Raw genomic sequence first — 13,772 nt, forward strand, 5'->3', positions numbered from 1 at the left:
GAATTATATTTTCATTTGCAATGAAACCAAACTTAGTGGCTAGTGTTTCATGAATGGATTTCATATTAACATACTTACTTTTTACATCAATATAGCAATTGTATAATTTTTCAAACTCAAGAGTAAGCTCATCAAAAGTAATAACACCATCGTTGTTAAGCTCGCATACCTCACTAGGGTTATCACCTAGTGGTAGTGTACATGGAGATGAGGCTTCTTTAGAACTCAAGGCGTGATTTTTCAATGCTTGTTGAATAGCCTCCAAGTCCCCTTGATGTGCTTCAATAAATTTTCATAAGGTGTAAGCACTATCAAAATGAGCAAATTTGTTAGAAAAAGATGAGTGAAAGACACTAAGCAAATATTCTAATAAAAACTTGTTCATATTAAACATTCTTTTATCATATTTATTCCACTTGGATTTTTTCGAAGTGGGAACAATATAAGCATCCTCAATAATTTCTCATAAATCAAATTGTTTAGATTGAACGAAAAGTTTGAATCTAACACACCATTGAGCATAGGAAAAGATATCCAAATGAGGAGCAATATTAAAAGCATAACCTAGACTAGATGCATCATACATATCCATAATGATTATATGCAAGAAGCAAAATGTAATCAAAACTGGATTAGCATAAAAACGATAACTTGGATCTTTAACTCAAGGCGATTAGACCTTAAATCAAAGAACAGCAAGCTCTGATACCACTTGTTAGACCCTAGAGGGGGTATGATTAGGGTCTTATGCTAATCTAATCCTGATTAAATACCAATTAAAATTATATTGATTAATTTGTTCTTACAAGAAATATATGAGATGGATATGAACAAGAATGATAAGAATACGTACAAATAAAATATACGCTAAGCAAACACAAACACACGATATGTTTACGAGATTCGGTCACTACGACCTACGTCCCCGCTCCTCACCTCGAGGAGATCTCCACTATCACAATCTGGTTTGGAAGCTGAAACTTCTACACACTCGGTTTACAAGTTTACCAAAAACTCTCACACAACAAACACTATGCAATCACACTTTACACACTAAGTGTAGGAACCTAGCCTGTGTCCTCCTCCTCAAGTGCTCGGATACAACCTCTCCCTAAGTTCGTCAACCGACGCCACTCCTATTGGATTCGACCCTGTCTCACGCCTCACACTTCTCTTAGTGTACAAGTGTATTACAAAGTGATACTCACAATAAAAGTTAAATACAATGATTTGTTCTCGATAACAAATGAGAACACAATGAAGCTCACTCTCACTAAATCACACACCACTACCCAACAATATATTTTATGGAAATATTATAAGCTCAATAAGGTGTGTGTGATAATAGTGAATGAAAATATGCAACTCAATTAAATATAGCTAAGTTATGAAAATGAATTAATAAGCTATATAAGAAAGAGTTTAGAAAACTTCTCAATAAACAAGAAGAATAGTAGATGATGATGAGGATAGGATCCTCAGTTAGAATTGAAAGCCTCTTCTTGTTGTAGAAAACTTCTTTTGAAACAGACAACTAAAATCAGCTTAAACAGCTCTTAAACACCTCTTAATCTTTTATTAAAAACTCACTGTAAAACAAACTCTTGGTTATCTTGAAAGAGGAAGGCAATGGGGTATTTATACCCACTCAAGACATCAGCCGAAACAACCTTAAAAAGACCAAAATAGCCCTAGAGAATCAAATCAGAATATAGCCATTGCAACACAAACCATCACGGTCGACCGCGATCCAATAAAAGGTATAATATAAAAAAGAACTACTGGTGGTCGATCGTGGTGGTTGACCGCAAACTGATACAGGCTATATTATAGGTTTTAAACCTGTTTTAGGCTGATTTGAAAATACATTAAAAATATTAAACAATTTCTAAAAATAGTAAAACTTTGGGAACAGTTTCTAAATGATAAAATAAACATGTTTGAAAAGGAATTTTTGGAAATGCAATTTTCGTTTGTGAAAACTCACTATTTTTTAAAAGTGTTCAGAAAACCTATTTTTCGTGAACATGAAAATTGAACTATGACTTGTAATTGTATATATATATATCATGCATACATTATATATATATAATGAAGTATGAAAGAGATGTAAACATGAAATAAAAGCTATTGTAATAAAGTTTGATAAAAATCATTTGTATGATATAAAAAGTCAAACTTGTGTTGTGTTTACATATTGAGCTTAAATATAATCATACGATATATGTAAGCAAACTACTCTTATACCTAGGTGAATGCACACACATGAACTTAAACCTTTAGCTCTTGATTGCTGTGTGTTGAATTCCTGAAAAGAGAAAAACAAACCACAAAAACTAGAAAATATATTAGCTATAAATTGTTTGACAAATCATCATCAAAACCATAAGGCCAACACATTCTTCCACCTCTTTTGCTTTCAAAACTTCTTCACTTCAAACATTGATGCAATGTGGACGGGGCTACGCGGTTGTTGTGGATCCATGGTCATCCTAACAGCATGTTATAGGAAGGCTCGGCGTCGATGATGTAGCAGGTCACCTCCGTTTTTATGTCGCCCAAATGATACTTGAGACGAATCTTACCGAGTGGCCGGGTGCCAGTGGCGTTAAAGCCAAAGATGGTGGTAGTCGTCGCGGATAGACGTTTCCGAGGCACCCCCAAGTGCTTAATGAGTTTCAGGGGGATAATGCTCAGTGTGGATCCAGGGTCGACTTGGATTATGTCCACCTTGGAAGAACCTATACTACCCGTGGAACTCCTTAATTAACTGCCTCATCCCATTAATGTAGACGTTAGCGGAAACTTTGGATATTAGAGAGAGAGAGTGATTTCGATTAAAAATTATAGGATATGCCATCAGTACTTCGAAATTAATTTCTGGAGTACCGAAACTGTTGGACGGTTATAAATCTATAGATTTTTATCCCTAATTTTTTGTTTTCCTTTCCTTTAACTACAATATTCTGTAGATTTTGTTTTTATGTTTTCTCTAAAAAATATTAAACATAAATTTGGGTAGGTATTTTTCTTCTTTCCTTTTAAAAATTTAATGTAGATAAAAAATTACAAATCATACGTATCTTGTTTCTAGGGTGAAATATAAATATTGTTTGAAGAAAAATTTAAAAAGAAAAATCTCAGATAAATAATAGATGATAGTCATTTCTATAAATTTGAGATAAATATTTATAGCCTATTTAAGATAATTGAAGATAAATTTCATATATCATTCTCTCTTTTATTATCAGTCCATGATAAAAAAAACATTGTTTCAACATCATACATGCTCCCCTCGTGTTGTTTTGTATTGCTTCTGGGCGCTGCTTTCTTTCTGGTTTCCTTTCTTTGCTCTTTTTTTTGGTTGAATGAACTCCTAGTTGGCCGCTGCTTTGTTTTTGCATATTGGCCGCTACAGTATTTTTTCCACGATTAAATGGATCTCCCCTAATTTGGTCTTTATTGCTAGCTGCGCTCACAAAGTACAGGCTTGGTTAGTTTATTTGCATATATTGAGATCATTGACTGCTAGGTAGTATGTGATAGTGACATTGTTAAATTTCTTCTAAGTTTTTCTTTCTCTTCTTCTTCTTCTTCTTTTTTCATGCTGTTGCTTTCTTCTTTTTTTTCTTGTTGCTGCTTCGTTCTTTTTTTTGCCATCGTTTTGTTTTGTATTGCTTCTGGCTACTGCTCTCTTCTTGGTTTCCTTCGTTGCTCTTTTTTTGGGTTGAATGGACTCCTAGTTGGCTGTTGCTCTGTTTTTGCATGCTGGTGGCAACCTGACAAACTATTTGGATATCATCAAAGGCTATACCTAAGAATAAATTGGGACTTACCTGATGTAGTGAGAGCTGTTTTCTTGAGTGAAGTATGAATGTAAATGTATCTATATCTATTACTAAAAACTCTTACCCTTGCACACGTCACTTGGCAATTTCTTTTTTTTTAATTTCTTAAAAAAATTCTTTTTAAAATTCAATGACACAATTTCTTCAACTTCCAAGAAAGGGTGTCATTGAATATTAAAAAGAATTTTTTAAAGAAATTTTAAAAAAAGAAAACATTGCCAAGTGGCGTGTGCAAGGGTAATAGATATAGATTTGTTTAAATTTTTTCTTTTCTTTCTTAGTTCATGGTAGTTCTTTTTCTCTACAGTACAGGAATCTCTTGAAGGGAACTCCAGAATTAAGAAGGGTTTGCCTTGGATTTTATGGATTTTTGTCTTTTAGGAGGAAACTTATTTGCATGGAGAATTAATATTTGTAGAATTTTATGAATGCTCAAAATTGATCAGTAAAGTTCCAATAAGCTAAAATTATGTCAATTTCATTTTATGAATACTCAAAATTGATCAGTAACGCTCTGTTCTTATGGTTCCTAAACAAATTTAACTAATTTTAGCATATTTGTTTGAGATAAAGGTTTTACTTTGTTCATAGCTAGCAATTTCTATTATATTCCTTGTAGATCTATGTACTTTGTTGGGTATTGAATAAAAAATATATTTAATTTTCACCTATTCATCTTTATCCAGTGTCGATTAGATTTTGCTCTCAGAGAATGTTCTCTGTTGGGTATCATGCTTTTTTTGTACTCTCTTTTTGTGCCGGCAGAGGGAATTTTTCATTATTATAAACTTTAGTTATTGTTCTTATTTTACAAAAATAGATAGATACAACTATCTGGCCCCATCTTTTCTTCTTCTATACGATTTTAAGTAGATATGATCTTCTCAGTGGTGGGAACAATCTGTCATGCTTTGTATTATACTTTATATTAGTACTCTTTGAGTTTTTTTTTTTCATTTTTAGCTTGCCTTCTGATGGAATTATGCAAAGCCTTTTTCTACCACTAATTATGATAAGCTTAGAGGAACTCAAGAACTAATAAAGTGCCATTTAGCGACACAAATAAATAATTATTACTCCAATGTTATGCATACCCCTATCTTAACCAAGTTGTTGGAGGATGCCCAAACATTCGGTTCCTATATTTAATATGACATTCTTTCATATAAGTTACTCATAAGCCACTTGACAATATTAGGCTAGAAATATGATTTGTTTCACATACTCCATCAAACCATCTACTATTTTGGCTGGCAATTTTAGCCCTTCTTCTTATTTGTTTTTATTACTACTGATTTCAATAAGCTCAGTTTGATGATGATGGCTTTTCATAGAGCAAAACTTTATTTCTTGTGTAGAGAAGCGGATTGCTAATTTGATAATTGATATGATTCTTTTGTTGTCTTTTTAAAATTTCCACATACTATCAGTAGTATCTTGGTGCACGTAACGCGCACTTGACTCGAAAATGTGTTATTTGTTAGTGTTTTTTTTCTTTTTTCGTTTGGGGTTTTCCCAAATGTATGGGCATTGGTTTGGTTTTTCCAATTGTGAGAACATTTCCTTTGATTTTTTAAGTGTGAGGCTATTTTTGTGTTATTATTTCCAAGTGTGAGGTGTTTTGAGTTTTTGCCTCTATCAAGTTTAATGTACTCTTCATGTGACTTGCTTAAAAAAATTTAGATTCTAATTATTGCTGAAATTAGGTTGTAAAATATATTTCTTAGTTTTTGAACAAGAGAATTAGTTTTGTAGTAGTTTGAGATTAATTAGTAGATTTTTGAATAAATTCATGTGCAAGATTTGCACCATTCCTTTGGACACTGCAAAAGTCAGGCTTCAACTTCAAAAAAAAGCGGTTTCAGGAGATGTAGCGACTTTACCAAAATACAGAGGCATGTTAGGCACTGTATCTACAATTGCTAGAGAAGAAGGCCTGGCAGCACTTTAGAAAGGTATTGTGCCAGGATTACATCGTCAATGTGTATTTGGAGGCCTACGGATTGGACTATATGAGCCTGTTAGTTTATACTGTTTATCAAATGGGAATTTGCTTGATATTTATATTCCTTATTTGTCAGTTGTTGGCTCTTTTGTTAGGTTAAATCCTTGTATGTTGGTGGGAATATCGTTGGAGATATTTCTCTAACCAAGAAAATACTTGCTGACCTTACAACTGGTAGGTCTAGATCCATTTTATAGTTTAATTCATAATATCCGTGTCAGTGAAACTGCATCTGTTTGACCAATTTACATTTGAGTTTTTTTAATTTCTAAGGTAAGATTTCTTCTTTGGGCTACTCCCGACAATTTTATAACATGTTTGTGTTATAATTTTCAAATATGTGCTATAGCAATAACAGTCGCTAATCCAACCGATTTGGTGAAAGTACGACTTTAAGCTGAAGGCAAGCTTCCAGCGGGTGTACCAAGACGTTATTCAGGAGCTCCGAATGCTTACTCTACTATAGTCAGACAGGTTTTATATTGAACTCCAATTAATTCTACCTTTTCTTAGTCATGTTATTTTACTGAAGTTGTCAAAGATTTCAAAATGTTAGGAAGGAGTTTGTGCTCTGTGGACTGGGATTGGTCCTAATGTTGCACGTGATGCTATAATAAATGCTGCAGAATTGGCAAGTTATCACCAGGTGAAACATGTTTATATTCTAGTCATCAAAGAAGATTCTCATTGGATATTTTTGTATCATTTTATTATAGCATTACGTGTATGTAGTGGTGCATGCTTGTGTGCATGTTTGACAAACTAAAATTTTATTTTTCAATTCATGTATCTTATTGAATGCAAGTGTATTTTTCTTTTCTTTCTATATAATTATATTTTTCTGTTTCAGATCTGTTTGTTTCTTCGTTTATTTTTACTATTGGTAAGTGATGAACTTAATATAATCTTACTAGAATGTATTTCTCTTATATTATGTTTTGTTATTTTTCTCCAATGGCAATGCATTTCACTTCAATATTTTTGTTCTTTCTTATGTTTATATAGAGTATGTGAAAGTTACATTTTATTTAACTAATTGAGTACTTCTTATGCCGTATTCTTATGGTTTGATGATGTTCTTAAATATCAATCATATACAATTTTCTTACACTGACTTTATTTGATTTAGGTATTACATTGTCTCTTATTTTCGTCAGGTGGATGTCATACACCCCTTATATGATAGGTATTATATTTTCTTTGTTTTTTGACATTACACTTTTATCTTACCAATTTCTTTGGAAAGTTATAACGGTTTAAATATTGATATGACTCGCACAAAATGTTCAAAAATTATTTTCCCATGTTTTCATTTTTCCAAACCTTTCATTTTTTCAAATTTTTTAAGTTTACCCATTTTTGGTACTTTTTTGATATTTCATTTTAAATTTGAATTTTTTCTACCTTCTAAATAATAAAATAACTCCCGTCATATTTCTGAATATCGTTTTTACACAATTACATTTTTCAAACTATATATGATCTTAAACCGATTCAAGTTTTCCAAACTTTCTAATTTTCCAAACTATATATGCAACTTAGGTTGTATCATGTCTGACTACTTATATATTATTACTATTTTACTTTGCATTCTTTTGCTACATTATTTTTTATATATTAAACAAATCCGTGCATCGCACGGGCCTGAAACTAGTTATGTATTATAGTGGGAATTTGGAGGGAGAAACATGAGTTTTGAGAGAGAAACATGAGTTTTGAGGGAGAATAAATAATTTCATTATCTTAGTTGAATTTGAATTTTGAAGTCAGCCGCTCATTTTGTATGTGTGATGTGTGATATGTGACAATGATGGAGGGATTTACATTTACATGAATTTTGAATTAAGCCGCTCATTTTGTATGTGGATTTACAATTTTTTTCTAAAATTTCTAAATATTGGATAAAACAATTGAATATAATAGATTAAAATATTATCTTTACTGTAGCTTTTGGGTTCTGTCATTTATAAAAAGTAATTGATTTAAAAAAATCCATTCCTATGAAAATAAAGCATTCTGTCTCTACCATATTTTAGTTACAAGTTCAAAATATATTTAAACATGATTTAGTAATTACATTTTTTTAGTTTGACTTTGACATGGAAATTTGTTCATGAGAGTTAAACATGAGACCTTGGTGTACTATTTAGAGGCTGCTCACCAATTTAACTGAGCCCTGATGTGTATTTAGTTAAAAATTATTGTAAACCATTTTCTCTTTGCTTTCATGGGAAATATTTTTAGTTCTACATTGTCGGTCATAGCACATTACTTCAGCCTTTCTAATTCAAGCACCGGACCTCCGCCTGCCAACTTCCGTGCCAAAAAAGGCCCTGAATTGTGACCCGTTTATAATTCGACCCGTTTAAAAAGTCTTTTCACGTTTTCTTATGGGTGCGGTTGAAGGAGCGGCTGCCAAATTGAAGAGAAGTATGTCGAGCAGCAGATTGGGAGCGATTATGCTTCGAAGGAGCAAAACCCTAACCCTAATTTCTGAGCTCAGGGGTTCTAGGGTTTCAAATGATCCTTCTCTTCTCTCCTCTTCGAGGTTCGTGTCGATAAGTTGTCGTCTTTATCGGGAGCCATCATCTTCATCATTTCTCTCTAGATACAGAAGCTCTCTATACGAGTTCAAATCTTTTTCCAAGGTTCTAATTTCATTACAATTGCAATAATCTCAAATGTTTTGATCGTTATTTGATTTGATCCTTATTAAGCTTAGTAAATTGCAAGCAAAATTGTGTTTTTTGGTAAATAAGTTCATCAAATACAGGAAATAGGTACCCTTTTTTTGTAAGGAGAATTATAAATAGGAACAAACTGGTCCTCAAAGAGACACTACATCATAAGTTATTTAGTTGTCTTCCACATATTGCGTGTAAAGAAAATGAAGATACTTATGCAATCATTAGCATTAATAGGAACTAATAAACTAGAATACGATGAGAAAGCATGATAGGGTCGACTTTAGATAGATTTGGCATTATATCATATACAACATATTTCACTCAATAGAAAAATTTCAACTCAAGGTGCATGATTAAATTATAGTCAGTTTGTGAGAACTGTATGCCCTTCACATATGAACTGCCAGGATTGAACATTCTATCTTTGCAGTGATCTGCAGATGTGCTTCTAACTGAAATTAAAAAAAAAATGATGTTTCTCCTCTTTCTTTTTTGGACGTAGGTAAATTGGTACTGTACATGTTTTGCATGAGCTTATTTTACTTGTATCATTTTCCTTTCCTGCGTTGTGTTTTGTTTTTCCTCCAAGTATCAGTTATTATAACCTATGTTGTGTGTTTTGTCTGTTTATATTCGTCACTGTCTTAGGATTATCTGTCTGTCACAATTAGCTCCTTTGACGATGAAAGCAACACTGACTCTTGTAGCTGTGAATTATTAATTGTATACATGGGGACTCGTTTCTTCAATTTATCTATGAATATCTGCAATTTTGATATCTTGGTTTCACAAAGATAAGGCTGACAGGTCAACTTGCATGTTCAGACTTTATTTGGTCCACCTAAAAGGCAAATGACCACCTCCGCAACCATCATTGGTTCCGCCAAATCAGAAATCACTAGTTCAGGACTAAAAATGCTTGTTGCTGGGGGACCTCGTCCTCAAAAAATGGTTGGGATATGGCTTTTTGGTTGTGCTGCTTGGGTTTTCAGTATGGTGGTGCTTGGTGGCGTTACTCGTCTAACTCGATCAGGTTTATCAATGACAGATTGGAAATTTACTGGTGGTCTTCCGCCATTTACGGAGGAGGAATGGTTGCTCGAATTTGAGAAATATCAGCAGTCCCCTGAGTACAAGCGGTAATGATGTTACCTTGGTCCTGTCTACTTTTGGTTTTCTTGCACTGTCTTTGATCAATTCGATGAACTTATTTACCAAAAAACACAATTTTGTTTGCAATTTACTAAGCTTAATAAGGATCAAATCAAATAACAATCAAAACATTAGAGATTATTGCAATTGTAATGAAATTAGAACCCTAGAAGATGGTTCCCAGTAAACAAGTCTGTTTTAGCATTATTCCTATGGATGAAGATGGTTTTCCTTGTTGACATTGTATAGATGTGAACCCTAGAAGCTCTCTTTCAATGTAGAGTCTTTTGCATGTGTATTTGGAAATTCTATAAATGATTGTTACGTAGCAAATTGCTGCACAAAATGCTACTACTATATAAACCAATGAACTTGATTGACATACGTTACTCTTCATGGTTTTATTGAATGCTATAACTAAAGGAAATGATAGTCTCATAAATTGTGCTATTTCATTTGATCAGGAAGGTATGTTGAATCTAAAGAAAATCGATTGCTGCATTTTTCTCATAACAATCAATTCTGGAAGATATGAGTAATCGTTCAAATTCAGAAAACACCTTTGATTCACTTGTTTGTATGTAATCAGTCCTTTTTTGTGGCCAATAAATGCACCGGCTACTAGAAGTTATAAGATTATGGTTAATGAGGCAAACAAGATTAGAGGAAGACCTAAATGAACTTGGCTGAAAACAATTAAGGATAATAATAGTTAACTTAAAGAAGGAGATGACCAATAATTGAACAAAACGGAAGAATAGGATTCATGTAGCCACCCAAAGAATGCAGGATAAAGGCTTTGTTCTTGCTGCTGCTGCTGTTCTTTTTTGTGGGGTTATGATGCAGTGAGGTTTCTTTCTTATGTTTCTTCATACAGTGTAAACAAAGGAATGAGTTTGGGAGACTTTAAATTCATTTATTGGATGGAATATGCACATCGAATGTGGGGAAGAGGATTGGGTCTCGTGTTTGCTTTACCTTTCTCATATTTTCTTGCAAAAGGATTTATCACCCGCCAACTTGGACTGAGACTTTCAGCGCTTTTTGCACTTGGTGGTGGTCAAGGGTTGATTGGATGGTGGATGGTAAAGAGTGGTCTAGAGGTATGGAAAAAAGCTCCCATCTTTTCATAGCTTCAGACATCCCGATCAACAATTTGACTTTTCATTTATAATTTTCCTATTCCTCTTATTAGGAACCAGCATCAGACTATGTGCAGCCAAGAGTTAGCCCATATCGTCTGGCGACTCATCTTATATCTGCATTTGGTATATACTGTGGCATATTTTGGACTGCCCTCTCAGTTGTCATGCCTGAACCACCAAATGGATCAATATCTTGGGTAAATGGTGCTGCAAAGGTTCGGAAAATGGCCTTGCCTCTTAGTGTCCTAGTGGGTGTTACTGCCTTCTCTGGTGCTTTTGTTGCAGGAAATGATGCAGTAAGGAGATACCTTTGATGTATTGATAGTTGTTATGTATTAACAGGTTAATGGCATACTCATGTTAACTCTGCTCTCTTTATTTATGTTATTAGGGTCATGCTTATAATACATTCCCCAAGATGGGTGATTCATGGATTCCTGATGATATATTTAGTATGGAGCCACTTGTTCGTAATTTCTTTGAGAATACGTCCACTGTTCAGGTAATTCTTTGCTTTGTAACTTGGTAAATGATACATGTGAATGTTATCCATTCTGTTTCAGCATGAAGATTTTTCTTTCTCGAAGTTATCAGATAAATTACCTATATTTCTTTCAGATAAAGACATGCCCTATTCTCAAAACTTAAACACAATATAGTCCTCATCATCGATGCAAATTCAAAAACCCGACTGATGTCAAAATATATGCATGGCACTCTTTAAGAAAGATGTTGAAATATTTAAAGATTATTTCCTTTTTATATAAAAGGGAGGTTACGCCGTCTTAAACCTCAGAATTGTGTAGTATACTGTCACCAAATAACATGTGTACTTTTAGGTTCACTTTCCACTTTTATTTTTAACTTCAAGAAAGGGGCTTTAAAAGTCAATATAAGGGGCAATGAATTGTAAGGAATATGTGGGTTTGTGCAAACACTTGAGAAAGTTAATTTTTCATTTGTCCTAATATGATATGAGAATGAAAAACAACAAAATCTATTAGTTCCTACCAAAGATGATGTATCAAGTCCAGATAGTGTAAGTATCTCCATTGAGTGAATGATGGTTTGGTGCTTCATATTCATACTGGTCCAATTTAAAGGAACATGATACTTCATCACTGGGAGTGACATCTCATTATTTGGAAATAGTCTATCCTATACTACTGTAAGAAGTTCTACCATCTCATTTTTTGGAAATAGTCTATCCTATACTACTGTAAGAAGTTCCTCGGTTTCCCCCCTGATCCACGTGTACGATACTTGGATTTTGTTGAGATGCTATATTATGTAGGTTCTCTTTGCAGCTACATGGAGTTATTATATAGTTTCATGAGGAACCTTGCTATTTGGCTCGCGCGAGTTGCAACTCGTGTGAGAGTGGCGCTTAGGGGGTGGGACCCACAAGAAAGCTGTGGTCCCACCCCTACCCCCTCTCATGCGAGTTGGCAACTCGCCGCGAGCCAAATGGACTTTTCCTTTCATGAGTTGTATTATTTGGTTTATAAGTTTTAATGATCTTTTTCTAATCGGCATGCTACACACTGAACTTCTGATTAAAGTTTAATCAAGACCATTTTACTAGCCTATACAATTATTTGTTCATCTTGGATTCTTGAACCATGACAAGTTAATCAACCTAGGAGAGGGTACTAAAGCTGATATATCATATTTCGATGACCCTTTTTTAAATATATTATATATATATATAATTATATATATATATATATATATATATATATATATATATATATATATATATATATATGAGATTAATGGCGTGTCCTATGTCAAGGAGGGGATTTTCCTCCTTGACACCTATGTGGCCACAATCCCACCAACTCACACACTCTCTTTCTACTTTATGAGGATGGTGGAGATTGCCTGCCACATAGGCCGTCAAGGAGGAAATATACCCATTAATCTCTCTCTCTCTCTCTCTCTCTCTATATTATATATTATATATATTATATATATATATATATATTATATAGTATATATATTATATATATTATATATAATATATTATATATATTATATGGGGTACGGTTATAATACACCTAGAGTGAAACTAAGTATTTACACGTACCTCTTCCCAACGTTGGATCTTAGTTGATTGACCAAGATAAATGGCTTAATATTATGGGGGGACATGATCAAATTTGTTTCCTATTTAAAATATTTCATTCCCTTTTATTCCTACACAAAATTAATTCCTTTCTTAATCTATTATTTACTTTTGTTTCTCATCTGCCTAACAGACTTTATGGTCCGCCTGACTTGTTTCATCTCAGATTTGGGAAATTTTAAATTAACTCATGATATTTTACTTACAAGATCCATCTCATAAATTAACTCAAGTGGCTATAAATCAATGGTGGGTGGCACTTTAGCATCTGCACAAGTTTGTTTCGTTTAACTTGCTATTATGTTATGTACTTAGTAACATTAAATTTTCTCGTAATCATGGAAAAGAACAAAAAAGATGACACAATTTAAAAGCTTCAGCAGCTAACTATGGCGGAAGAAAATCAAGATTTCGTGATTATGAATCAGTCATGAACAATGTTCTAAAGATTATTATAAAAGCCTTAGCGGTTTTTAACCATGACAGAAGAATATCGAGTTCGAGACTATGCCAACATGTGTTTTGAGAACAAAGCAAAATGACTTATAAATTCCCATGAGTTGCTGTTGCTTTGTTCCATCTCAAATTTGCTAGAGGATCACAAAGTCTTTTTAAAAAAAAATGAAAAACGAAAGGAACAATATGGTGGTGGAATTAAATCACATTTAAGAATAAAAGGAAATGTCACACCTTAAATAGGAAACGAACTTGATTATGTCCCCCATAATATTATAAGTCATTTATCTTGATCAATCAACTAAAATCCAACGGTGGGGAGAGGTAGGTGTAAATAACTTTAGTTGCACT

The 13,772-nt window shown here is 33.3% G+C and overlaps 1 protein-coding gene and 1 pseudogene across 3 annotated transcripts in view; both read left to right on the forward strand.

Annotated features, from left to right (window-relative positions):
- Positions 5,641 to 7,923, forward strand: LOC109842654 (annotated as a pseudogene).
- Positions 8,100 to 13,772, forward strand: part of LOC109841424 (cytochrome c oxidase assembly protein COX15-like) — a 7,401-nt gene continuing 1,728 nt past the window's right edge. Inside the window, exons 1-6 of one of the 3 annotated variants that reach the window (XM_020410391.1) lie at positions 8,100 to 8,501; positions 9,366 to 9,491; positions 9,589 to 9,679; positions 10,695 to 10,795; positions 10,888 to 11,133; positions 11,229 to 11,339. In XM_020410391.1, the coding sequence (XP_020265980.1) occupies positions 8,244 to 8,501; positions 9,366 to 9,491; positions 9,589 to 9,679; positions 10,695 to 10,795; positions 10,888 to 11,133; positions 11,229 to 11,339 (933 nt within the window). In that variant the 5' untranslated portion in view covers positions 8,100 to 8,243. Of the gene's footprint in view, positions 8,502 to 9,365; positions 9,680 to 10,569; positions 10,796 to 10,887; positions 11,134 to 11,228; positions 11,340 to 13,772 lie in introns of all 3 variants that reach the window. The other 2 variants (XM_020410390.1, XM_020410392.1) reach the window with 2 other exon arrangements.

The sequence above is a fragment of the Asparagus officinalis genome, chromosome 5 (assembly GCF_001876935.1).
Source record: "Asparagus officinalis chromosome 5, Aspof.V1, whole genome shotgun sequence".
NCBI classification, from domain to species: domain Eukaryota; kingdom Viridiplantae; phylum Streptophyta; class Magnoliopsida; order Asparagales; family Asparagaceae; genus Asparagus; species Asparagus officinalis.